Source organism: Tamandua tetradactyla, chromosome 1, assembly GCF_023851605.1.
Source record: "Tamandua tetradactyla isolate mTamTet1 chromosome 1, mTamTet1.pri, whole genome shotgun sequence".
NCBI classification, from domain to species: Eukaryota; Metazoa; Chordata; class Mammalia; order Pilosa; family Myrmecophagidae; genus Tamandua; species Tamandua tetradactyla.
Genome location: NC_135327.1, coordinates 20,402,654 through 20,430,589, shown reverse-complemented (window position 1 = coordinate 20,430,589; position 27,936 = coordinate 20,402,654). Strand labels below are relative to the sequence as shown.

Genomic DNA, 27,936 nt, shown 5'->3' with positions numbered 1-27,936 from the left:
TACAGCGGAGGTAAGACTGGCCCCAGTGCTTGCTTTCTAGACTATTCTAGCTAACCCAAGTCAGAAGACCTGGATCATCTCGTGGGAGGTAGATGTGTGGAGTCAAGACCACCCAACTGCCACGGTCTGCCCCATCAGTGAACACTGACTGTGCCCCTTGCCGTGAGCTGCGCTGAGCACACAGTCCCTGCCCTTGAGGCCTTCACTCCCGGTCCAGCTGGGAGACAGCCAGGATGAGGGCACGGCTAGAAAACAGGACAAACATGCTCCAGTCACTCTTCTGCTTAACATCTGTCCATGACTCCCTTCAGGATCAAATCCAAACTCCTTAGCCTGGTAGGCCCCTGCCATCTCCCCAGACTCCTCTCCTGCCATCCCCTAGCACTCACCCCAGGCCTCCATCACTTTAAACGCCCTCTAGTTTTTCCACAAGTGCCAGGCTCCTTCCCACCTCCCTGCCCCTTCCAAAGCTGCTCCTCCCCAGGAATACCACCACCCTACCTCACCTGCTGGCTTCTGTCCTGGGGGACGTCGTGATGAGCCTGGGCCTCACCTGGCTCTGAGACAGCTGTGGCTCCGTCTGGGCTGCTCCATACATTTTCTGCAGTAGCACTTATCACACTGCACTGGAACCACTATCTGAGAGCCAGGCTCCGTATTCCCAGCACTGACCACAGAGCCCAGGACACAGGAGGTCTGGGGAGCAAAGCAAGGTCAGGGTGTATTTTCAGGTTTTTTCCTGAGAACGGAGAGCCTCAGGTAAGGTAGTCACTGAGTATATAGTACCAACCTGAAGTTCTAGAAGATTGCCAAGGGTGGAAATCCAGGAATTGACAGGTTAGAAATTATCAAGAGATGCCTAATCACATGGTTAAAATGCAGGCTGTACTGTATACCAGCTATGGGCCTTTGGGGGAAGCTACTTAACTTAAGCCTTAGCTTCCTTATCTGTACAATGGGGATAATTAAAATTCTAACTCAGGGTTGCTAAAAACCATCAAATAAGCAAACATATATAAAGCATTTAATGTAGTGCCTAACATAAGGAATAACCTGGTAATGTTGGCAGTTATAACTACCATTACTACTCATGGAACACCAGAGCCGAAAAAGCTTTTAGAGAGCCTCTCAATTCCTGCATCTTTTAGTTAGGGAACTGATACACAGGAAAGAGGAAGGTCTCTCTGGCAACTTCTGTCCAGCCCTCACAAACCCAGAGCAGAACTATGGCAACTGGTTTTCCTTCAGAACCACTAGGGAAAACTTGTAAGAAAACCACTGGGAATCAGCTGATGTACTGGAAGAATTCCAACTTGGAGTTTCTAACGACTTGGAGCCTGACATATTCCTAACATCCCGGCTGTTTCAGACAAAATTACTGGGCATATTTTAGGATCAGCAAAACCCCACAATGACTTTGGCCAAGCACTTTCCCTCTTCTTGTTGAAGCCCAGGGGTATTTTCTAGGAAATTGAGTCCATCTGTTTCTGATTCACTTGTACTTAACTCATCACCAAGCTTTTTGTAAAAGCCCTTTGATGTAAAAGCAGCCTTATTCCATAAGCCTCTCTAAGCCTTTATTTAGTCAACAGTAGGTAAAAGGGACTCTCCAAAGAAGTCATAGGCAGTGTTCTGATTTCCCTCTACACACAGGCCAGGTGAAGGGAAAGTTGGGCCCAAATGGCCTGCCCCATGACCCCTGAACTCCTCCTTTTTGGGCCTCTCAGGGCAAAGCAGACAACTCCCCAGAACCAACCCAGCCTGCAGGGCTCCGCTATATAGCAAGCCTTCCCTAATGACCCCCACCTCTCCTCCCTGGACGCTCTAACTCTAGTGTCCTCCTTGTACATACCCACAGCCTGTCCAGAAAGATTTATGATTTCCTGTGTGTTGCTCAAGTTTCTTAAACTTGATTTTAAGTTCCTCAAGGATGAGAAGCCACCCCTGGCACCATTCCTTGTACACAATTACAAGGACCATTACTTCCAAATCAAAAACCTGCAAAAAGATCTGACAAATGCAAGGATTCTCCAAGGGACAAACGGGTACAATATTTTAAATTGGGGCTGCCTATTCAAAGATACACGGCTGCCATGTACATAGTGAACAGCTCAAAGAACCGCAGATTGAACTGAACTTACCAGGGCATGAAGGGAAGAATCTGTCTCTCCTTTCCTCTGACACTCAGCCCAAACTACTCCACTGCATTTCAAGCCTGCCCTGCTTTGTACAGCAAGATGAAAAAATCGAAGAACCCCCTAAGCTAAGAGAAAAGATAAAACCCTTCACTAATATCAAGGGTGACTAAGTCCCAAGGTGTTCCTGGACTGGGGCAAGCCAGAGTGTTTTAGGGGACATCCCTAACTACAGGATGATTCCAGTACTCCATGGTCTACCAGGGTGCCTCTTCTAGAGGAATAATCTTGGCAGGGTTCCCACCAGGCTAGTCCAAGTCTGTGCTTATTAAAGACATATTTGGGGTCCCTCAAAGGCAGGGGATGGTACAGCTTAATGGTTCTCAAACTTGAGAATCACCCTCAAAGGACTGGCTGAAACACAGATCATTGGGTCCCACCCCAAGGGTTCCTAACTCAGTAGGTCTAGAATGGGGCCCAAGAATTTCTATTTCTAGCAAGTTCCCAGGTTGGTGTTGATGCTGTTAGTCGAGGGACCACACTTTGAGAATCACTGGCCTGGCCATTCACTTAGTCCTGGGGCGAATATTTCAAGGGAGGTGGCTACCTACTGTCAATGAATTTGTCTTTTCTCAGTACTCAGTGTCTTAGTACCCCAAAGTGGGTGATGGTGGTGCCAATGCCCCACTCTGAAGCAAGCACTGGGCTTAGTGCTCAACAGAAACTACCACATTTAATCCTCGCAATTAACCTGTGAGGTAGATACCATCCTCATTTTGCAAATAAATAGCAAAGGTGAAGAGAGTGAAGCATACCTCCCAAGGTCACACTGCTCATCACAGGACCTGGTGCACAGGGGGGAATCAATGCAGTCTCACTGAATGAATGTGTCTGTGAATAGACGTGTCAGAGGCAGAGCTGAACTCAAGCCAGACTCCAAAGTCCAACACTTTCTATCACATTAGTGGGAAGCACTAAATGAGGCAATGCAAGCCCTGGGAAGGAAAGGATTTAAGTCATACTGAATCAGATGTACTGTCAAGATGTTCAGGGTCTGCAATAGAGGTGCGTCAAGGAAAAGAAATGGTTAAAAGCTGGTTCCAAAGGGACTGTGAGAGAGAAGTGGGACCCAGGTCAACCCTGGGGAATTACGGCATCCACAGAGATAAGGCATCTGTAAATGATTCAGGTAATCAGTGGCAAGTTCAGCTGATTTAGTTGAAAACAAAAATTCTGTACAAAAATAACAGATGTTCTTAACATAAATAATAACTAACAAAATCAGAAGGTAGAGGACTATAGTTCATATACCAAAAAATAAAAGGCATACTCATTTATGTAAATGTGAGAATCGAAACATGGACAGCAACAGCTCTGGGGAAGGAGGAGGTTGTGTTTACTTTTCATTTTGTTCAGTTCTATAATGCTTTAGTTTGTATTGAACATTTCTCATGTAGTAGCTCTATAAATATAGCACACTAATATATGCTTATATTGAAAAAATTTAGAAATTACAGATAGGCTGAAGAAAAATGTAAAAACCTGTAATTCCGCTGTCCAGAATAACCAGATATTTTCCTTTATAACCACTTAGATTGTTTCTATGTTAACAATTTTTTTTTTACAAGACTAGGTTCACTTTGATCTTACTGTTTTGTAACCTGAATTTTCTGCCTAAACATCATGACCTTTTCTAATCCTGTCTCTTTGGAGGATTCAATGGCTGCATGCAATTCCATTATATGCAGACACCCTGTTACTATACTGTATATAACTAATCCCATAATAGCTGTTATCAACTTTAGTTTATTTGTAGACCATTATGTGTTAATCCTCATGGGAATCAGCTATGGTTCAAAAGAGTCCCATATGGATCAAGAAACAATGTTTTAATATTCCTTCCGTTTCAACACAGGGTGAGAAAAGAAATATAAATGGAGAGATGTTTCAATGGGGGGTTGATTTTATAAAACTTCCTAATGTATGGAAGTTCTCTTAAAACCTTTCTATTTGTTGTTAAAATAAATTTAGTTTGAAATGCTAGTGATCAATGAAAGGGAGGGGTAAAGGGGTATGGTATGTATAAATTTTTTTTTCTGTTTTCGTTTTATTTCTTTTTCTGAATAGATGCAAATGTTCCAAGAAATGTCATGATGATGAATATGTAACTATGTGATGATATTGTGAATTACTGATTATATATGTAGAATGGAATGATCAAAATAGGAATGTTTGCGTTTGTTAGGTGTTTTTTGGTATTTAAAAAAATAAAATAAAAAAATTTAAAACAATAAAAAAACAAAAACCTTTCTATTTGGAATTTATGGTATGTGAATTATAGCTCAATAAAAAACAAACACAACATCCCTTTCTGATTGGGAGTTAGAAGGCAAGTTTCCAACTATTGTCACATAGCCACAGGCAAGTGTGACACTCATTTTCCTTGGGTGAACATGGTGCTTCAAATGAGATGACAATGTGAACGAATGAATGTTGAAAACTATGGTGCTTTCCTTTATTCATAATCGCCCAAACTGGAGACAACACATGTCAACTAGTGAACAGGATAAAAAAGTGATGTATCTATCCACTGGAATATAACACAGCCATAAAAACAAGGAAACTATTGATGTGTCAACGACATAGGTAAATCAAACAAACATCCTGAGTGAAAGAGGCTAACCACAAAGATTGCACCAAATGATTCCATTCATATGACATTCTGGAAAAGGAAAAATTATGGAGACGGAAATCAGGTCAGTGTCTACCAGGAGTAGGGGTAAGGGGAGGGGACTGATGTATGAGGGAACTTTTTGAGGTGATGGAAATATTTTATATCTTGATTGTGATGGGAGTTACATGATCATAATCATTTGCCAAAACGTATTAAACTGTACAATTTTAAAAGGTGAATTTTACTGTATGTAAATTCTGCCTTAATAAACTCAATCCCCCTCAATAAGCAATGGTGCGGTCCAAATATAAGACATCATCTGTAATAGTTTTCACAGAAATTCTGAAACATCTTTGTGAAACACGACAAGTGTAAAAAAAGACAATCCAGGAAAAGACCAAATATCCTTCAGGAATATATCTGTTGTTATCTGCCTTTTGGAAAGGCCATTCTATGTCCTAGTAATGCCCCTGCGTGAGGCAGCTGGTCCCACCCAGCAGCACCCAACCATTGGGGATTTTCCTTGTCATCACTAGCTTTTTTTTTTTTTTTTAAACATCACCAGAATAAAAAGAAACGACAGTGTCAGAACTGAACAATGAACTGCCCCATCCTTCCCATTCTCTTTTCTGGCCCCCTGCCAACCAGAAGGATCCTTTTTCCCATGGGCAAAGAAAACTGGTATTTCTGGCTGATCTTTTCTTGGCCTAGCCTTAACTTAAAAAATAAGAAGAATGAATATTCTTCCTCAAATCCAAATAAAATATAAAATATGAATAACCTTTAGCCAATGGACTGCAGATTTCTAAAGATAACAGGAACAGTGAATCAATGCAAAAATGAAGTGCTAATAGTAAGAAATAAGAAAGATCCTGCTCCAATCCCCCAGCATTGTAGCAACCCCCCTGCCTAACACTCTACAGGCCCAGATCAATAGCCCTTGTTCAATAGATCACATTTGACAAAATTCCAATACAACAAAGGGATTGGTGTAGCTCCTGGAGTTCACAATGGGATGTGCATTATGAAAATGGGAGTGAGGCTGAAATTTTCTCCTGTGGAGAAATAGGGTTACCCAGCTCATTGGCTCTCCTCCCACAGGATCCCGCAGAAACCGTGCCTGTAGAAGGCGCTCCAACATTTGTGGACTTGGAGCAAGGTGTTCAACTCCTCTTGCAAGATGGCCCCAGAGAGATAGTACAGCAGCCTAGCCATAGGCCTAGCCTAGCCTACGCACGAAATGGGTTTGAGTGTAGGCTATACAAAAATTGACCAATCAACAAAACCAACTTCCCAGCAATTACTGCCTAAAGACAGTTAGGTTTCCTAACAGTCCTGCCACAAAGGCTCATCATCAGCCTGGTTTCATTTCAACAAACAATAGGACCTGTTACAAGGTGGGGGTGGTGGAAGAATAGAGCTGATTAATGCTAAGTGTTAGGCTACTGACCTGAAAAACAAGTCTCTATTTTCAAGAAGCTCACAGGTTAGTGGGGAAGGGAATCCTGGAAACAAATAATTACAATAATGTGATAATTAATAGCTCAGGCATTGTGTTAAGTGACCTTCACAATACCACAGTGAGGTGAGAACTACAAATCTTCAGGAGGGTTAAGGAGCTTGCCCGAGGTCACGGAGCTGGGAAGCAGAGCGGACAGGACCAGATTCCCAGCAGTCTGACACCAGAGCCTGCACTTCTGACCCCTACAGAAGAGGTCGGAATGGGGTTCTATTTAGGTCCAGGGGGCATTTTATATGGCCGGGAGCTGTTAAGGGAGGCTCTCCGAAGTGCCCTAGATGCTCCTTATTGAAGTGTAGGGAAGCAGTACAAGCCCAAAAGTGGGAAGAGGCTGAGGGCCTCATGGTTCGGCGGATGTAAGCAGTCTGGCAGACTAGAAGCTCTGGCTTAGGAGGCTGGCTGGGAGGCAGTGGAGATGGAGTGGGGTGGAAGAAGTAGGCAGGGCCAGACGGTCAAGGACTTGATGTGCTGAGGAGTTTGGACTTTACCCTATATAGACCCATGAACCTTTGGATCTACTCATACTCTGCTTATGAGTCTTGCCCATAAGAATTTTCACTCAAGAAAGAGACTGTAAAGGGATGAGGCTAAAGACTGGGGTAGAGCTATCAGAAGGTCACTGCTGGAGAGTCTGAAACTGGGCAGCACAAGAAGCTCCTTGGTCAGAATCTGTCCGTGGACAGCCGTCACGGTGTAACTCTACGAGCACCCTGAACAAGACCAGCGCTGAAAGGTCTGCCAGGCTGAAGGCCCTTTAGATCTGTCAGGATCCTATTTCTGAATCAAACAAGACCCCAAGAATCACAGGACGGTACTGTCTGACCACTGGCCAGTGACCACAGTTTTTGGCCTTTGGGCCCGTTTCCCCATATCTGTAATCTGAGTGGATTTAACTGGTTTGTATTTTAGTGCCTTCCTGTTTTGTGAATTCTTGTTACATGATATTCTCACGTTCTCAAGCACCTGAGGTCCTTAGAAAGCTCATGAACACATCTGGACATTCTGTCCAAAGGCACCACTTGGCTCTTTTTAGGGACTGGTGGAGAGCAACCGTGCTGGTGGAAGTGTAAGTTGGAACAATCTCTGTAGCGCTCAATTTGGCACTATTTATCAAAATTACAGATGCTGGCCATGGTCCAACCGCACATCAGAATACTCTGCAGCCACAGAAAGGAATGCAGGCTTGTTATATACTGATATGGAAAAGATCTCCAAGATAAGAATCATTTCTATAGCGTGCATTCATTTGTGCAGAAAAATAAAAAAAAGTGAAAACACGTATCTGTATTGCTTGTATGTAAAAAAAGAAAAAAAAAACCCTCTGGAAGGATTCCTACGACACCAATTACAGGGGTTAAGTACTGGAGGGAAGCTAAGTAGGGGGACTGAGAAGTGGGGGCAGGTGGAAGGGACCTTTTTGCTTTATTATTCCTATTTCTTGGATAAATGTACATATTTTTGACCCAGCAGTTCTATCTCCATATATTTACCTTATAAATATACTTTTACACGTACAAAATACAATTTTTTTGTGTAGTCTGCGTAACAGACTAGTTGTGGTATTATAAGAGAAAAACAAGAAAACCAACCTAAACACCCATCAGTAGGAAACTGGTTAAATCACTTTTAGGAAACAGTGTATTTGTTACAAAGAATGAAACAGCTCTATAAGTTCTGATTGGAATGATTTCCAAGTTAGGTGGAAAAATGCAAAGAGTAAGATAGGAAGTGTGTAGTAGGCTCCATTTGCATGGCAACAAAAATCACACTACATGCATATATATATATATTTGCAAATGCATAAAATATCAGCAGAAGAACACAAAATACTTACAGTGGTTGATTCTGGGAATGGGAACTAGTTAACTGGAAATGGGGGTGGGGAGAATTACTTTACACTGTATCTTCTGAATCACTAGCATGTATTTTCTGTTCAAAACTTTTTAAAAATTTTGGAGGGGAGGGGGAGTTAAAGAAAAAAAACCTGCTAGCCAGGCTATAATCATCTGAACACAATGTATTCATAGGCTATGCTTTGTAATGACGTTTTAAACCTGAGGTTCCTCTGATCTGTTCTTACAAACTCTAACTTTGGACCACAGCCAATCTCACTGAAGATCCAGGGCCTTCACCAGGACCGGAAAGATCAATTTTGGAGATAAGAGAACTAGCTCTCTGCAAGGCACATGACTTTTTTATTCATATATAAAGACAACTGGATTCAGACCTTTTCTTCAGAACCTTTTTTATTCATCACTTGCCAACATAGAAGGCCAGCTTCAACCAAATAAACTAGCCTCAAAAGGCCCCCCTTATTATAACACAGTAGGGCAAAATCAGAGCTGGGGACAGAGTTTAGCCTGAATTCTTTTCAGAAAGGACCAATCAGATGTCCCACTAAAAACCGAATAGCAATGCACCAGCACCACCGCGAACGCAGAGTGTGTAGGAAGTCACTGGGACTCCTATAGGTGTCATTTACATAAAGGGTGCCCCTTCCCCAACCATGAATGAGCTCTGGTTTTACTCGGGGTGGAAAGTGGTCTCTGTATCTCTCTAGTGATGGCACCGTTTGCTTACTCTGGAGCTTTCACGGTGAGGTGTCAAAATGACCAACTTATTTTCTCTCCTGAATCACAGAAGCAATAGCCTGTGTGAATATCTTAAAAAGTATCTGGGGCTTAGGTGGTAGCTCTCTTAATAGTGGAATTTACGGTGACTGTACAGGGCTTTTAAAAGGACTTAATTCTGTTGATGTATTTTGTCATTGTCATCTACCTCCCCACCCCTAAAACTTTTGTACCTGGGTGCCCAAGAACCAAGGTAGATAAAATGGAACACCCAGAAGGCCTGAAAATGAAGTGCCTCTCAGAGCTGACATAAAGGGAGGAAAAGGGGACAAAGTAGAGATGTAAGGTGACAGAAATTAGCTGAAATACTCCATGCTGGTTCTGACTCGTTCCATCTCATGCAGGAAGCTGTAGAACTGAGGCAAGGTTAATTCTGGGGAGAGAAAATTCAGCTTCAGGTAAATGTTTCCAACTCCACAGAAACATCCAAGAATTATTTTCTACCTGGAGACTTTTTTTTTTTTTTTAACATCTAAGTAGCTCTTGGAGGATAACAGATCATGGTAAAGAATTGAGAGCCTGGCTTCTAAAAAAAGGGAGTGGGGGTCTAAATGGCATAACTCTGTAGGAAAGAGATGATAGGGCATTACTCAGGATCCTCAATGCGACTTCCACAGCAAGAGCTTCTGAAACCTTGGATCTCAGCTATTCCTTTCTTCCCTTTCCCCCTTCTCAAAAACATTCTTCTTAATAATCCTTGCACAATCTTTTATGAGAGGAAAAGCAACGGAATGGCTATTCCATAGCACAGTTATGACTTTTTTCTGATAAAAGTGATTTGAGGTGGGCTTCATGAGTCTACTGACAGAAAAAGTGAAAAGGCTCTCAAATGAGAATTTGGACTCACCTATATACAAATTTTCAGTTTGGTTTCCTTTTTTAACAACCAACTTTAACTGATTTTAAAAAAAGAAAAGAAAAAATTTAAGTTAAAAATGACAATTGGGAAAGAAATTCTTGATACCCTTTCACTCAAACATCAAAGCATCCGGCTCTAATTTTAAGAGTTATATGGGAACAATCTGCATTGTCCACCACCAAAAAATTCTAGCAATTGCCATGATTATAGGAGCAATCAAACTTTTCATTAATAATATCTGGATTTTATTAATAATAGTAGGCATATCATAAAATATTATTTTATTAATAATAGTGGGCATGTCATAATAATAGTAGGCATGTCAGCGACCACATTTCTCTGAACTATACAAGGCACTTCAGTGGACTACCTATTTAAATGGACTTACATGGACCCAATGCAGATTTAATAATTTTTAACCAAGGCAAAAATCTATCTATTTTCAAAGACCAGGAAGAGAAGACTTACTTGTAAAAAAATACTTCCCACTTTCTCCAATTCGCTGCTCCCAGATGTCACTGTGACACAAAAGAGAAAAAATAAGTGGTTGAGTGAGGACTTACCCTGAAGACCCCAATCTTTCAGCCTGTCCAGAAGATGCGTGAGGGAGAATATGAAGACAGCAAGATGTGCTCTTCAGGACGTCAGCCTATCAAGAGCCACGGATGAAAACAGCAATACAGAGAAGCAGCTGCAGACCCCAACAACTCTGAGGACTAAGGACACATCTTCCCCACAGAGGCGATCAAAAATCTCTGCAACCCAACCTGTTAGCCAAACGACCCAGGACTTCAACTAGTTACCTCCAAATTTCCACTCCATATCTATAAGCTGGTTAATCATCAGAGTCTGACCTATGGCCCAACGAGCAAGGGTGGGACAATTCTGTTTCCACTGGAACAAAAGCAAAAGGCCAAAGTCATACAAATGCCCCCAGACACCTCTCCAAACATAGCAACATTTAATGTTTATAAAGACAGAGAGAAAACTGAACTGAGGACTCATTCTATAGGCACATATCCAGGGGAGGGGGGAGTCTAGAAGGATGGAAGACAATATAAATCTTTTCTGTCATTCTAAGATTTAATCCAAGTTGGAACAAAAACTGTACGACACTTACATTCATTCAAATCAGAAGGAAAAAATAGAGATGCGTTAAACAGTGCTGGTTAAAAGCTGTATGTATGCCATTTTGTAAAACGAAATGAAAAACACTAAGCCAGGGAAATGACGCATAATGTTTGATGGTTTTTGCCTCATTCAGCATTTTCCTTTCTTTTTCTTTTCATGAAATAAAAGTGAGCAATCGTAATTAACTTGATTAAAAGGAATTATGATACCTTTTCAGAAAAGTAAGTGGCTTTGTCCTCGCTAAGACCTATAACAGAACAAATGGAGACATTAACATAATAAAAAGCCCCAGAGGCCTTCATGTGAGCAACCTTGGGAGATGACCTACCCAGAGTTATGAAATCAGCCCGGACCTGTTCAGCTGTGAGACTTCTCTTCAAGGCACCTGGGAAGCAGAAGAGAAACTGGTTAAGAAAGGCAAATCAGTTAGTCAGCAATATGTATATCTCGGGTACAAGAAATGTGACATGGATGATAAAATGAATACACAAAGGCTCAGCAAACTCCATGAAGATTCCAATCTAGCTAGGGAGAAAAGGCACATCCGAACCAATTGAAGAATAAGAGGATGTTTTATTTATTGTACAACACAATTATTTACAGCCCTCCGGACAGTATAGGAATAAGAGACAGCAGAAAAGACTTGCTCTGAGAATGAGTGAGGCTACACATTTCTGGAGCAAAGACAGAGGCTCGACATCAGGTAGGACACAGATGCAACAGCCTAGAACTGCGCTGTGCAGTATGTTGCGACTAGCCACTCGATTATTTAAATTTTAATTAATTGAAATTAAATAATATTTAAAATTCCATTCCTCAGTTGTACTAGCCACTATTTCAAGGTCTCAACAGGCATATGGGGCCAGTGGTCACCCTATAAGTGCAAATTATAGACCATTTTCATCTGCATTCAACAGTTCTACTGTCCTAGAAATTCAGCTTTCACGCAGTACACCAAGAGGGTCTAAACAGCTTGGCCTCTACAACTCACAAGTCACTTCCTGAGAGGCCATCAAACCTTCCCCTCAGAAGCCCTGAGAACACATCCCTACCGGGGCCGCTTTGTTCTGCTCATAGGCTCCAGTTCCTGAAAACAAAGTGTTGCCAGCAATCTGGGCTTCTAAATGTTCAAACTGCAGGCTACAGTCTAGAGTCACAGTTTGGCAGCTGCTTTAAAATTTTCCACTTCTTAGTCTTCCAGAAAATGACTGATTAAAGAATAAGAAGACATTTGCCACCATTAAGGGAGAGGCCTGAACTTATATCCCAAACCCAAGTCCCCACCCCCACCTCACCAGAAAAACAACCCTAAAAGCTGTTGTCCCCTGTAAAATAAACCATGTAAACAAAGGCAGGAAATCTTTTATCTCCAAAATCAGACCGAGCGAGGAAGCCACAGGGAAATTAAAAAGTCGAGACCCCAGGAAACCATGGCCATAAAGGTCCTTCAAGAAGAGGGCTACTTCTTATCCATCCAACTAAATGATGACCACCACGCATCTAGCTCCTTAGTTTATATCCAGTTCAAATCCAATACTTTATCTGATGATCCCCAAATCTTGTAAAGTGGGGATTATTATTGTAATCTTTAATTTACTAGGAAACGTAAGATCAGAAAGATTAAGCTTTTGGATGAGAAGCTGGCAGATGCACACAGTTAGCAACTGCACTGCCAAGAAATCACCCAACAGATAAATGTTCCAAAAAGCACACTGAGAGCTCATAGGAAGCTCGCTAGCAGTGTTCGAAGTATGGATACAAAACCATCAACGGGGGCTGGTTTTGGTGTATCCACCCAGGAAGGAGGCTGGAAGCCAACTTCGATTTTGTTAAAACTTAAGTTAGACCATGTCTCTACTCTAAATAAAACCCTCCAGTGGTTCCTGACACTCATCGTAAAATGCAAACTCTTACAAAGCTCTGTGTGATCTGGCCTCCTCTGGAACTCCTATGTCCTCTCCCTTACTCAGCCCACAGTTCCTAACTCTGGGCATCAGTCCTTGCTGTTCTCTCTGCTGGGAACACCCTTCCTCACATCTTCACCTGGCTCAATCCTTACCCTGATTTAGGCCTCAGTTTGAATCTCACCTACCCCAAAGGATCCCTGACCACTCTATTTCAAACTGTGCCACTTCTCCTTTATACCCTGATGTGGTGTATTTTCAACATTGTGTTTATGACTACCCAATTTTGTATTACATATTTACTGTAAAATTCTTCTCTAGAATGTCAGTTTAATGAGAACAAATTGGTCTGCTTTGCCTATAGCAACTAGAACAGTGCCTGGCACTGTTTAATGACTGGCACTCAATAAATGGACTTGGAATGAAATAATCCAAACAATGGAATACTATGCAGCCCTTAAAAAGAATAAGGTAGATTCTGATGTACCTATGTGCTAAATATAACTAAAAGAATAAAAGAAAAGTAGAGAACAGCCTGCACAGTATGATCCCTTTGGCATGAATAAAAAAGGGTACATAATTTATCCTTATTTATATCTTACTTATATCCTTATCTGATAGCTAAGTTGGCAGATGCAAAAAAAACAAAAAACAAAAAACATTTTTTTTTAACAGATCCACAAAAAAACTTAACAGTGGAAATTTCTGAAGAAAAGGACTGAGTGGGACATCTTTCCTTTTTATTTTCTTCTTCTTTGTCATTTTTGAATTTTCTAACCACGTGTGCTGTATTTTTTTAAATGTGAAGATAGAATTGTGGACCACTGTTTCCTTTCTTATACTTTGTGATTAAATAATAAATGTTACTTAAGAAAAAAAGTTCAACAAATTGCCCAGGGCTACAATGGCTAGTATGTGACAAAGCCAAGCAGGTTCTAGGCCAGAAGGTCCTAAAAACTAAGCTTTTTCTACTCCAGATTATTCTGAGATGCTGCCCTGGTGAAGGAGTGAAAAGCAGTGTCTCAATAGTGACCAAGGAAGGAGGCTACTGAACTGCAAGGCCAAAAGCAAGCTTTCCGTCTTGGGGTTACTTTGGGTAGACGGAAGTCATATTTTAAAAATATATTCACATCATGTTAGCCCTCATGCTCTTAGCTTTTCTTTCAGCTTTTTCCTTTGGTAATTCCTTTGCTGTAATCAAATGCCAGACACAAGATAGGCCTGCAGCCTCGACCCTAAGTCAGACAGAAAGAAATTGTGTAGACTCCAGGTCTGGAGTTACTAGAACATGTCACTTGGGGAAATGTGAGGATGCCCTTCTCTAAACAGATAATCATCTGGGATGATTTCTAAACACCTGAGTAACAATTTTCACTGGAACAGCTGCCTTAGCCAAATCCTCGCTGCCATGAAATAGTATGAGGGATAAGACCAAGGGGTAGGTGAGGATGAGAATTTCAGTTTTGCCAGGAAACAGTTGGAAAATTAGCAAACATCGTTCTTAGCCAATAATCTATGTAACTTATTCAGTGTAATAAGGGAAGCCCAGGGAACAGAATTAAGCCTTGGCAAAAAAAAACTCCCGCAGGACGAAGCCACAAGGCAGAGGACGGAGAGTTGCATTCATTCTATAACTACTGACCCTGACGCCTGACCAGCTGAGTCCACCCTGAGAGGCTCGTTGACAGCAGAGGTCACAGTCACCGCACATGGACTTACTGCGTACCTGCTGTGTGCCAGCACTCTGCTCACCTGTGGGAAACTTCGCTGAACTGAACAGACAACAGTCTCTGCCCTAACAGGGCTTGCATTCTATTAAGGGAGAAAGACCCTAACAATATAACAAATAAGTAAAGCATTTGGAGTATAAGGTGAAAAGTGCTAGAATAAAATCCTTGGGGAGGGAGGAAGGGGAGTCATCATCTCTTCATGAAAAACATACTGAACCTGGAATCTTGCTAGGAGCTTAATAATAAACACAGGCTTAGAGAGTGGCCTTGCCTCCAAATTATCTGTAATCTTGTCTAGGAGAACAACCCATAATGATAATGAGGATAATAATCATAGTAATAGTAGCAGTGCAGCTACCATTTATAGAAGTGAACTGTTTACATTTATTATCTTGTTCAATGTCTATAGCAGTATACGAGGTACAATTATTAACTTCATTTTATATCAGGAGAAACAGATTCTCAAAGAGGCGAAGCAACCTGCTCAAGGTCTCACAGTTGTTAGGTAGCTATACTGACAAGAATACAAGACAACCTAGCAAACAAATGGAAGGTAGGGACCCTATCTGGATCCTGATGAGAACAATCAACCACAAATAAAATGCATGCTATAATCTGGAAAATTTGAACACTGTATATTTTAATTTCCTTTTTTTTTTTTTGGTGGTTGTTTCTTTTTTTTTAATTTTTAATTTTCTTTAAATACCAAAAAACACCAAATGCAAACATTCTTAACTTCTGATCATTCCGTTCTACATATATAATTGGTAATTCACAATTGTGTATATTTTAATTTTAGATGAGATATTTTGTGGTTATGATAAGGGAGAAAAATTATTTATTTTTTAGAGATGATCTAAGGTATTTATTTAGGAACGAAATGATAAGACCTCTGGATCTGCTGTAAAATAATCTACTTTGGAGTGCAGTGGGAAAGAGTGGGGTGGGGTACAAATTAAACAATTTGGCCATGCTGATGCCTGTTGAAACAAGGTGCGTTTTAAGAATTACAATACTAAATAGTGAAAAAATGGCACCAATTTATACAAACCCACAAAATTTTGAGTCAGTCAAGTGAGTGATTAGCCCCAACTCTTTCCCCATACAATCTTAAGCAAGTCAACCCCCCTCTCTAGGCCTCAGTTTATTCATCACTAACCCAGAGATTAAACTGGATGAGCACTTTACAAAGCTTCTACTTGACCCTTCCCAACCCTAAAAAAGAAGAGCAGCAATGTTCACAGATAATGGTTAAGCAGGTTTCTCCACTGAAAGACTTTTAAGGACAATGATATATTAATGTGTGAATAAATCTTCAAGGTTCCAAGACTGGGGGAGGGCAGGGATAGAATTTCCCAACCTTGTCTGACCTCTAAAGCTTTTCATTGATGGAAAAAACAATTTGGGGAAGACTGATCTGGAAGGTTCTTAAGGCCCTTCAACTCTAACAAGTTGTACTTCAAGCTGAGGTCTTAACTGCACAAGCAGAACAAGGATATGGGAAGCAGAGGGGATAAGGATCTAGCGGCCATCACATTTCAGATTAGATAGTGAAAGGTCTCCAATGACAAACTAAGGACCACAAGTTTCATTACGCATGAATAAGTGGTAGAGAGAAGCAGCATAGTCCAAACTGCGTTATAGATAGAGTAGCCTGCAAACTGGAGTCTGAAGAGGGAGAACAGAAATGGGGATCTGAAAAATCTTACTGCTATAATAAGCCAGGAAGGGCTAAGAACTTGTTCTGCAGTGGGACGAAAGGACACACAAGGTCAAGGGATAAGGAAGAGGCCAAGGGGTAAGGAGGAGGCCTAGAGAACTACAAGTTACAATCTCAGATGCTCCGGAGACACGTTGGAAGAAAAGGTGAATTCAAGCAGGAAAACTTCTGCAGGAAGAAAAAATACATCAGAATCCGATGCATTTTTGCAAAACAAAAGAATGAAACAAATAGAAATTACTGTGAGCTAGCTGAGAAGTTTTGCAAACCAGAGACCTCAACTCTAAGACCTGAAAAGCTTTAGGGCATTAAATGATTAAGAGATGCATTCAGATCTTCTCTATTAGAAGAAGGAAATTTTGTTTCATAATTTGATATCAAGCAATAGGGCTGAAAACTAGCTAAACTATCAGAAATTAAAGGTGACAGCTGAGCAAGGATGTGCTTGACATGTATTAACTCACTTATTCCTAACAATACCACCATGTTTTTCAGATAAGAAACAGAAGCTTCAATAGGGTGACTTGTCCAGAGTCAAACAGCTGCATTCGGTGATGTGGCCAAGATTTGAATCTGTCCTTATGAGCCTGCAAAGCCTCTCCCTTGATCGGTGTGTAAGGAGTTCCCCTGTGTTCTCTGCATCTACAGAAAATGAACTGCTATAAACACAGATAATCAATCCTGCTTGAAAAATGTAAGCCCAGTATGCCCTGGGAAGGTCACAGCATCTCCCAAATGCAGTTCAAACCACTCAGTGTGTACCAAGCACCAGCTTTATGTCATCACTTTTACTGGAACCGTGCTAACAAGAGAAATATAAAACCTGGCCCTGATTGCGAGAAACTAACAGAACTATGAGAAAGACATATAAAAGAACACGAACAAAAGAAAACTATAAATGACATTCGCCCAAAATGATAGCTGTCCATAAAAACATTATCTCGGGAGTTAAGAGAAGGGGTGGTCCCTGAGCACTGAAGCAGGAAGCGTAGGCAGGCTTTGTGAAAGACAGTACAGGGGCTGGCACTCGGGGCTGGGAACGACTGAAGGCAGTCTAGAGTGAGGTGGGCAGTAGAGGGGAAAGACAGGAAAGAACAGAGGGAACGACACCAGGTACAGGTCTTCTGAAAGTTAGTGCCCACAACAGCTGCTAGGCAGGCAGGCCTCCCACCTCAGACATGCCCATTACCAAAGGTATACGCCAGAGAAGGAGAATGAAGACTTCTGATTTCCTACTCTGGGCAACTATCCTACAGAAATATTCATGTAAGTGATTACAACGTGTTGTAAGGATGTTCATCACAGCATTGTTTATAAGAATGAAAAGTCGGAACTAAAATGCCGAGCAACAGAAAAGGATTAACTAAGAGAAGATATATTTGTTCTATGGTGTATGCTATAACAATTAAAAGAATGAAGTTGAGCAATGTACACTGGTGTGGAAAGATCTCTATGGCATACCAGGTATGAAAAAATGCAAGTTAGAGAGCAATTTTATAATATTCAGCCATTTATGAAAAGCAAAACTACATGAATGCATATGCGTATGTGTGTAAAAGTCCATGTAAAAATTAAAGATATTCACCGATATTATATTATGATTATCTGTAGGTATGAGAATAGGATGAGTTGGGGAAATGAGAGTAAGAGATTTTCAAATTTGACTCTCCATAGATATGCATTGTTTTAAATGTCGTTTACAATGAAAATTTATTCCTGCATTAAAACAGGCTTCGAGATCCCATCCAACCTGTGATTCAAATACTTTTAACCTGCCATGAGGGCAAAGAACGCAAGAATCAAAAACAAAAAAGAATCAAGACAATTTCACAGCTGGAAGAAACTTCAAGGGTACAAACAAGAAAGAACAAAGACAAGGTTCTTCACCGAGATATGAGTAAGCGCCCCACAGGAACAAACAAACTAAGGTCCTCGCTTGTATTACGCCATTGGGCTGAGAGCTTAGGAAGATCAGCTCATTATTCATTTTTTAAATGTGCAAAACATGTCTGAACCACCACCTGAGCTACTGTTTTACTTCTGCTCAGCCTAATCAACACTTATCTACTCTTTAAGACTGAGCTCAAATGTCACCTCTCTCTTTAAATAAAATTATTTTTAAATTAAATTGTAAAATTAATACTAGCAACATTTAGACAACACATAGCCAAAAATCAACAATTAAAATAATCTGCAGTCTTACCACCCACATATATAACCAGTTAATTTATTTTTACAAAAATGGGACTGTGGTATACAGTTTTGTAAACTACTATTTTTATTCAACAGTATATTATGAAAAGTTTTCCACATCATTTTCTTTAACGTCTTTTAAAAACACCACACAATAGGAAAGATAAGAGCAACCTTTCATTGAGGCACTAGGCAAAGCATTTTATTACATTATCTCAAAACAAGCCCCCACCACCCTAAAAATAGCTTAGATAACCGGGGGTGTGGGCAGAGGCTGGAAAGGAGGGATAGCTGCTAGGGGTTTAGAGAGATATCTGCCCAAAGTCACAATACTGAGCACATGACAGACGGGGATTTAATCCCAGGTCCACCTAACTGATGCATGAGCTTTTGATTACCATGATGTCCCCCTGTAAGGATGTCACTACACCTTGCTTCACCAGTCTCCTGTTCCCGGGCAATGTGATTGCTTTAAATTTTTCTCTAATATAAATAGTGCTATGAAAAACAATCCTACATAGAAGGTTTTGTGACAATCTTCATGCTGAAAACTTTTCCTGGCAGCTCTAGGCAAACTCTGCTTCTCAAACCCTTTGTAGTGAAGGACCCATCTTTATTCAATCCACTGTGAACCGATTATTTTTGTAAAATACAACGAAAACGAATTCCTAAAAATATGAGATGAAAAAAGATACACAACACACAAGTCCCATTTTAAAAATTGGATATAAAAACACAGTCAATTTGCTATAAAAGTTTCTGAATGCATACTCTCAATTTTGGTTTCTGTACATATTGCATAGAAGACAAGATAACAGTTTGGTGACTGACCTCGGATGTCGACTGCACTTTGGGCTGAGCTGCTCTATGCAGCCCCTCTATCACACTGCACTACAATAATCTGATTACCTGTCTTCCACCCTGGACTGTGAGTCCCGCCCGTGTCCGGCTCATTTCTGAATGCTCAGTGCCCTGAGTAGGCTTGTGGACTCTTGACTGAACAAATGCTCAAGCAACTTCCCCAGCCAGTAAGAGAGGTCAGCTGTTAAGAGAAGCTACTCACCATTTGGAACCAGAAGGAGGCTTTTCACGATGCTTCTGAGGGGGCCGAGACTGATCTGATGGGTGGTGGCAAATTCAGAGAGCTGAGCCAGAAACCTTTCCACCTGCAGGGAGGGAAGAGAAAAAACCAGGCCTTCACTTTTGAAGCATCTTGATACCATAGACCCACACTCAGGAATGTTCCTCATCACAAAATGCTTTACCTCTTTTGGCTCAATTAAGAAGTGGAAAAGCACTTCTGTCAGGGCTGAGAACTGCTGTGAAGAGAGCAACACAGAACATCAGTAAAAGTACTATGCCCGGGTCAGTGCCCCACACCCCATCCAGCTACAGACCCTCGAGAGGAAAGAAGCAAAGACACCCACATCAGCATCTCACAAAGAGGCACAGCCATCAACCCTGCCAGCTCTTCTCTTCGCCTCTACCTGCTGTCACAGTGGCGCACTCAAAAGTTCAGGAACTTCTCAACAGCCATAAATTGATTCTACCAAGTTCACTTCAAGAAAATGTTTTATTATTACCCAAGAGCTAGCACAAGGGCTTCAGAAACAAAGTCACTGCATAATGTTGTTATGCTATCAAATGATGTCAGAACTGGGACCCAGACTTAGTGCAATCCCAGATCACAAGCTTACTGGGAACAAGACCAGAACTATACTTCTGTTTCCACCCTACGTTTGCTGTCCTAGCATAGAATTAGCACCAGGTGGAGAACATGTTTTGAATGAAAACTTGTGAGGAAAAGAAGCGGATCTGAGCATGGATTTTGGAGTTGTATTTAGTTTGAACTGTCTCCACTGCCTATAACCAGCTGTGTCACTGGGCAAGTTAGGAATGAATAAGGAGATGGAGCTGTCACTGGACACACATACCAGGCCTGACAAAGGAAGGAGTACACAAAGGTTATAAGGGACATGGAACCTGCATCCCAAATCTGTGGTATTAAACAAAAACAGCAAGGGGAGGTCAGATATTACAGACAAGGCAAGCATTGAGCCCAACCCAGTCATTCAAAGAGAAAACATAATTATGTCCCAGAATACAAAGCATAAATTTAGTTAGAAATAGGATAATTAAATCATGGAGGTAAAACATCATCTGTACTTGTCTCATACTTTTAGATCGCAGTCATACTCAACATTTGAACATTTAGTGACACAAAGATAGTCGTGATCCAGTACACAAAAAGTTTAACATATGTATGAATAATATGTTCCCATTGTTTTAAAGATGTACTTTTAAACATATAGTACTCCTATAAAACATATATATATATATATCTTAATAAGAAAGAAAGGTGTTGATACCTGTTTTGACATCTTAAAATCATGCATGTTCAACATATCTACCACCGGGGTGGATATATCTGTCACTACATTGTCTGGAAAACATTTATGTTTTACTGGGACACCCGGGAGATATATATTTGTGTGTATGTGTCTACACACACATTCCCATGGTTCAAAAAGAGACACACACCCACAGAAAAAAGGCCTTAAAGTGGAAATCACCAAAACATCAGTAGCAGTAATTCTGTAAGGCAGAATTTGGGACGATTTTTATTTTCTTCTGTTTTACCCATCCATATTTTCTGCTTTCGTTTTTTCACAATGAACACATTGCTACTTGTTACTGCTTCCCTTTTGCCTCTCGCTTCTAGTCCCCTCCCTCACAGGTAGTTACTCCTAACTTCTAGCCATTTTATCTTAACTTCTGTTTTTTTTTTTTTTCTCTCTAAATACAAACGGGATCACTCTGAGCTCACTTCTCTGCATCTTGACTTTTTTCCCACTCAAGAGATCAATCCATGTCAGCAGATATAAATCTACCCAGTTCTTTTCACAGCTGCATGGTACTCCATTGCAAAGACAACATAATTTAACTTGTTCCCTAGAGAGGAACATTAGAATGTGTTTGGGGGGTGGGGAGTGACTGTTGCTGTTATTATAAACCATGGTACAGTGAATATCCTCCCATATATTTCTTTGTGCATATGTACAAGTATGTCTGTAGATAAAATTCTTAAAAGGTCTCCTGAGTCAAAGGATATATATGACCCTAAATTCTGAGAAAATGTTGCTATATAGCCTTGCAAAGAGGTTGCGCTGATTTACACTCCCATCAGCCAGTGGCATATAAGCGTCTGTTTTCCCAAAACTTCATCAACATTCCCTGGAAGCATTTTAACCAAAGCTTATCCAGGGATTGTCTTTCTACACTAATTATGGTAATTGGGTACATAACCCTATATAACTGCTGATTCTATATCATTAAAACAAGAAGAGTTAAGACTGGTTTAAGAATGTGTTCTGAAATGTTTTTCAATTTTCCTTTCTTTTTTCTGCTGCAAATCTATGGAATTGCCAGATTTATGGCCAGTTGTATTTCCTATGCTGCCTGAGGCGTTTTTAAAAAAATATTTTTATTGAGAAATCTTCATACACGCACAGTCCAGACACAGTATACAATCAATGGCTCATAATATCATCATATAGTTGTTTATTCATCATCATGATCATTTTTAGAATATTTGCATCACTCCAGAAAAAGAAATGACAAGAAAAAACTCATACATCCTATACCCTGTACCCCTCCCTCTCATTTTTTGAACGACTAAAAATTTTTGTCCACTAGTATGTCAATCTACTCAATTTTTTTTTTTTACCCTTTATTCCCCGTATTATTTATTTTTCCTTATTTTTTTACTCATCTGTCCATACTGCCTGGGACCTTTTAACAAATGGAGTATTTGAGAAGTAAATCCTTAAATTGGTATTCGGGCTCAATTTCTCTCCTCTCCTCCCCAACCTCTTCTTTCAAAAGAAACCTCAAGCTAATCCGGTCTGTTGGCTGTTACTGGCTCTCATCCTTATTTCCACTTTTCCAGACCCTCCTTATCCTTCAAAACCCTGCTCAGATACCACTTTCTTCCCAAATTCCATGAGATTCCCAGAGAGAAGGGGTTCTACCCAGATTCTCCATTCCTGAGGCTCTCTCTGAGAACTCGGCACAGGGGCACTTAGAATTTTCACCTTGATGAGGAACTCAAAGAAGCCTTAGCAAAGAGGATTCTTATTGGCTCTTCATTATCACAGCACCAAAATACAGTCAGTGCGCAGTAAATATCCATTGGAAAAAACTTCCCCACACATAAATAGCACTTTCCCCCATTCTTTTCACCAGTACACACATGAAAGAATGCTTAAGATCAAAGAAATGTAGATGAGAAGAACAAACACCATTTTGACCTATCAGAACAGCAAAAATAAGTTTGACAACACTAGTGTTGGTGACAGAATTTAGAAACAGAATGCTCACACTGCTGACGGCAGGATAAACTGGGCAACCTTTTCTAGGACAACTTGGCAATATGTTGTTGTTGTTTTTTTTCTTTTTTTTGCATGGGCAGGCACCGGGAAACAAACGTGGGTCTCCAGAATAGCAGGTGAGAACTCTGCCTGCTGAGCCACCACGGTCCACCTGGCAATACATATCTAATTTACAAATTATCATATTCCTTGATTTGGTAATTCCACTTCAAGAAGTATACCCTTCAAATGCACTTCGAAAAGTAAGTACATTTACACAAAGCTATTTGTTGAAGCATTACTTTATAAAAACAGAAATCTGAAAGCAATTTAAGTGTCTATTAATAGGGAACTGGTTAAATAAATTATAGTAATGCCCTTCAAGAAATATTATGCTACGCTGCTGTCAAAAAAAAAGCAACCCCCCCCCCAAAAAAAATAACCCACGAAGTAGATCTATTCGTGCTATATGGGGGAAAACATCCACAATACATTAAGTTTTTTAAAATAGCAACATTATAAACATAGAACTACCATATGATCTGACAATTTCACTTTTAAGCATATAACCAAAGGAACTGAAAACAGAGACTCAGGCAGATATTTATCTCCAATGCTCAAAGCAGTACTGATCACGTTAGGTAGAAGCGACCCAAATGTCTCTCAATAGATGAACGGATAAAATGTGTGATTAATATAGACTGGAATATGATTCAGCCATAAGAAGAAGGAAGTTCTGATAAATGCTGCAACATGGATGAAAATATTAGGCCAAGTGCAACAAGTCAGACACAAAAGGACAAATATTTGTATGATTTCACCTCTATGAAATCACTAGAATATGCAAAACCATAGAAACAGAAAGCATATACAGGTTACCAGGGGTAGTGGAGAGGAAGGAAAATGGGGAGTTAATGGTACAGAAATTTTATTTGGGGTGATGGAAAAGTTTCAGTTATGGATGACAGTGATGGTAGTACAACATTGTAAATGTAATTAATGGCTGAATTATATGCTTGGGAGAGGCTGAGATGGGGAATTTCATGTTATATACATGTTACCACAATAAAAACATAAAATCAAGGTAGAGAAATAGTATAGAAAGAATGATCCCTTTTGTGTAAATGTTTAAAAAAAGGATACCTACATATATGTAAGAAACCACTGAAATGGTTATTAAAACAAGCATTTTAATTTTATACCTTTGTATAAATTTGAATTTTTAACAGTATGCGTTGTTTCTAGTTAAGTGAGAGGACTGTGGGCCTTTTATATATATATAAAAGTATATATATGTATTGTTCTAGTTTGCTGGCTGCTGGAATGCAACACAACAGAGATGTGTTGTGGTGTGGCTTTTAATAAAAGGGGATTTATTTAGTTAACGTATAGTTCTTCAGAGGAAAGGCAGCTAACTTTCAACTGAGGTTCTTTCTTACGTGGGAAGGCACAGAACGGTCTCTGCTGGCCTTCTCTCCAGGCCTCTGGGTTCCAGCAGCTTTCCCCAGGGCGATTTCTTTCTGCATCTCCAAAGGCCTGGGCTGAGCTGCAAGTGCTGAGATGAGGTATGCTGAGCCGCTTGGGCTGTGCTACGTTGGGCTCTCTCATTTAAGCACCAGCCAATTAAGTCAAACATCATTCATTGCAGCAGGCACGCCTCCTAGCCAACTCCAGATGTAATCAGCAACAGATGAGGTTCACATGCCATTGGCTCATGATCACAGCAACAGAACTAGGCACCTTCACCCAGCCAAGCTGACTCCTGAATCTAACTACCACGTGTACTTTTGCGAATGTACTCTCTCCTAACCATTCAAAAAATGGCTCCTTTTTAATACTATCTATTCTCAAGGTTCCTTATTACCTAGGACCGACCACAGGCATCATCGTGATATGCTGATGTGAGCACATCAACATAAAACTTAGTACTGAATTGCCTCTCCATTTCATGACCTGTCCTAGCAGATTACAACTTCGCCAGGACAGGAGGCCATGGCCTTGAGCTTCTGGAAACTTTACTGGTTTAGTGGCCATTTAGTATATAGTAGACATTCACATAAACAACCACCGAATGAGTAATAAATGACCATGTGAATGTTAATATAATTTTGTGATTGTTCTTTGAAGCTGAGGTCTCAAACTTCAAAATAATTTTGGTTAATAGAGTGTGTACTCGGAAGTTTGATCCTCAGACAAAAAGGGTAAAGAAAAAAGGCCCAAACAACTCCAGTAATTTGCTTATTAGGAGAAAGCCTTCAATAGCAAAAAATAAAGGTAAAGGAAAAAATATACCTTATACAAACTATGGACTATAGTAATATTTTAATATTCTTTCATCAATTGTAACAAAGGTACGATACCAATGCTGTCAATAGTAGTGGGCATAAAGGGGTATGGGGCTTTTCTTTTTGGAGCAATGAAAATGTTCTAAAATTAATTGTGGTGATGAATCCACAACTCTGATTATACTGACAGTCACTGATCATGTACTTTGGACAGACTGTATGATGTGTGACTAAAACTATCAAAAAAAAAAAGTCAAGCAGGGAAAAACAATTACTTCTTAAAGGGGAATTCATCTCCTTATCTGTATTGTTCGATTTTTTCGTATGTTTGTATTTTTAGTTACTTGAACTAAAAGTGAATTAAAAAGTCAAACTAAATAAATGGTGAGTAAACAAAATAAAAATTAAAATAAAAAAATAAAGGTTTAGAGTGTCTTCAAGGTCAGAAAATCAGTCAAGATCTGATCTTAAAGGAAGTGGTTTATATTTTCCTTGAATACCAAAGTTGAAGGTAACTTTAGGGATTATACAATCCAGTGGTTTTTAAAAGTCATAGTTTTCTTTAGTAGCAGAATTTTTTTTATTCTCCAAATGGAAGTCTTCCAGAGAACTCCAATGCAGAAACCAGTCAAAGATAAGTTATCTGGTTGGAAGATCATCTACGAAGCTCCATTCTGATGTTTTTCACTCACCAGGCTCTCAAGTCAGACTCCCGGGACTGAACTCCTGGTTGCCTAACCTGAATTTATTTCCCTGAATCATTTTTCTCATCTGTAAAATGGGAATAATAATAGCACCTTACCTTTTAGAGTTGTTAAATATAAAGCATTTAAAGCAGTGTCTGGCACTGTGATTCAGTTTCCTCATCTGTAAATGAGGATAAAATAGTTCTTACCTCCTAGGATGGCTGCAAAGGATCCAATGAGTTAATATACAGAAATGTGCTTAAAACTGATAGTGGCTGTCAACAGATGAGTAGAACATTTGGAATAAAAATCAACAATAGGGGGAACAAATGTTAAAATAAATTTAGTTTGAAATTCTAGTGATCAATGAAAGGGAGGGGTAAGAGGTATGGTATGTAAAATTTTTTTTTTCTGTTTTCATTTTTCTGTTGTCTTTTTATTTCTTTTTCTGAACTGATGCAAATGTTCTAAGAAATGATCATGATGATGAATATGCCACTATGTGATGATATTGTGAATTACTGATTGTATATGTAGAACGGAATGAGCATATATTAAGAATGTTTTTGTTTCTTTCTTGCAATCTTTTTAATTAATAAAAAATTAAAAAAAAAACTGATAGTGGCATTATCTGCTAGTGAGCACTTGATAGCCAGTCTATCCAACCTGAAATGTGCAGTAAATATAAAATATACATAAAATGCACATAAATCTGCATTTAGAAGACATGGTAACCAAAAAAGTCTCAATCAATATATTTTATATTGATTATATGTTGAAATGCTAAATTTGTACACACTGGATTAAAGAAAATACATTAAACTCAATTTCCTGCTTCTTTTTAATGTGGCTAATGGAAATATAGATAGCTACTAGAAAATGTAAAATCAGAAACATGGCTCGTGATTTATTTCTACTGGATTCCACAGATTTAGATTAGAACATGCCTAGCACTATAAGCATCATCCCCATTGCTTTAGGAGAAAAGAGGTTTTTATTCAACAAACAGGCTTACTACATTTGAGGGAAGCTGTGGCAGCCTGAGATGAGAAGGCCCCACCTCCTGGGACTTTACAACTCAGTGTGGGAAACAGATGAGCCTCTACAGTGGTGGAGGGAACGTCATTTTAACCTATTTAGGCTGCCGTTGCGGTATGAAAACGGCACCCCAAACCGGCAAAGGACGAGGAGGAAGCCTCCGAGGTGGATTTGGCTGGTACCTGCCAGGGCCACCACGGGTCCTGCACTGTATATGTATATATGTATACATATATATGAGGTTTCTCTCCTCGGGGATTTCCTAGCATTCCCCTTAATTCGGGTCAGGCCCACGTCAGGGCTCATAACACCCTGGATTGGCCATTACTGCCACCCTTGTTCGACGCCCAGATTACCTACCCCCACGCCAGGCTTCCCCAGATGCTCAGACACTCCTCCGTCCCCCCACACCCCTTGACCATCCTAAGAATCTCCGAGTTCCTCCCCGGCCTACCAAATTCCACTGCTCTCCATAACTTCCTGGGCCTCCCTTAGTCTATTCCTTCAGTTCTCCAAACTCCCTAACTTCCTCTTCTAGAACCCCACAAACTCTCCTCGGCCGCAGAAGCCCCTCGGTCTTCCCGGATGTCCCCAGTCTCTGGGTCCCCACAAACCCCGTAGGAAGGCCCAGCCTTCCCTCAGGCCTCTCGAGATCCCTTGTTCCCCCCAAGCCCCTCCGACCCTGAGCCTCTCCACGAAACCACGTCGCACGCACCCAAACGCACACGAGCACCAGCACCCCTCGGCATACTGCCCCGAAACTCCTCTCGGCCCTCCCAGAACCCCCGGACCCGCGCCCTCAACCTCCGCACACCCCGGGAGCCTCTCCCGTCGTCGGCCTGAGGTCCGCGGGCCCAGCGCCCTCCGCGGCCTGAACGCCGAGCCCACCTGCGCACCCAGCTGGTTCAGCTGCTGCATGTCGCTGCCCACGGCCTCGGGCACCGGATCCTGCGTGCAGTGCAGGCGGCCCATGGCGTCCGCCCGGGCTCCCCCGGCGCCGCAGCTCCCGCCGCCTTCCTCCGCTTCCTCCCGCGCCGCCGCCGGCCTCCCCGCGCTTCCGCA

The 27,936-nt window shown here is 40.8% G+C and overlaps 1 protein-coding gene across 4 annotated transcripts; it reads right to left on the bottom strand.

Annotated features, from left to right (window-relative positions):
• Window positions 1-481: 481 nt before the first annotated feature.
• On the bottom strand, window positions 482-27,936 carry COMMD7 (COMM domain containing 7). Of its 4 annotated transcripts, none has more exons than XM_077111530.1 (9): window positions 27,763-27,933; window positions 19,761-19,814; window positions 19,559-19,661; window positions 11,277-11,333; window positions 11,158-11,195; window positions 10,621-10,711; window positions 10,286-10,335; window positions 9,806-9,854; window positions 8,556-9,331 (listed from the first exon to the last, which is right to left on the bottom strand). In XM_077111530.1, exons 1-9 carry the CDS (start codon window positions 27,844-27,846, stop codon window positions 9,255-9,257), a joined length of 603 nt encoding a protein of 200 aa, XP_076967645.1. In that variant the 5' UTR covers window positions 27,847-27,933; the 3' UTR covers window positions 8,556-9,254. The 4 variants fall into 4 exon arrangements, with proteins under 4 accessions (XP_076967638.1, XP_076967629.1, XP_076967645.1 ...); XM_077111535.1 differs by having other exon boundaries at window positions 19,761-19,811; XM_077111523.1 differs by lacking the exons at window positions 8,556-9,331; window positions 9,806-9,854 and adding an exon at window positions 482-696 and having other exon boundaries at window positions 19,761-19,811; window positions 27,763-27,936.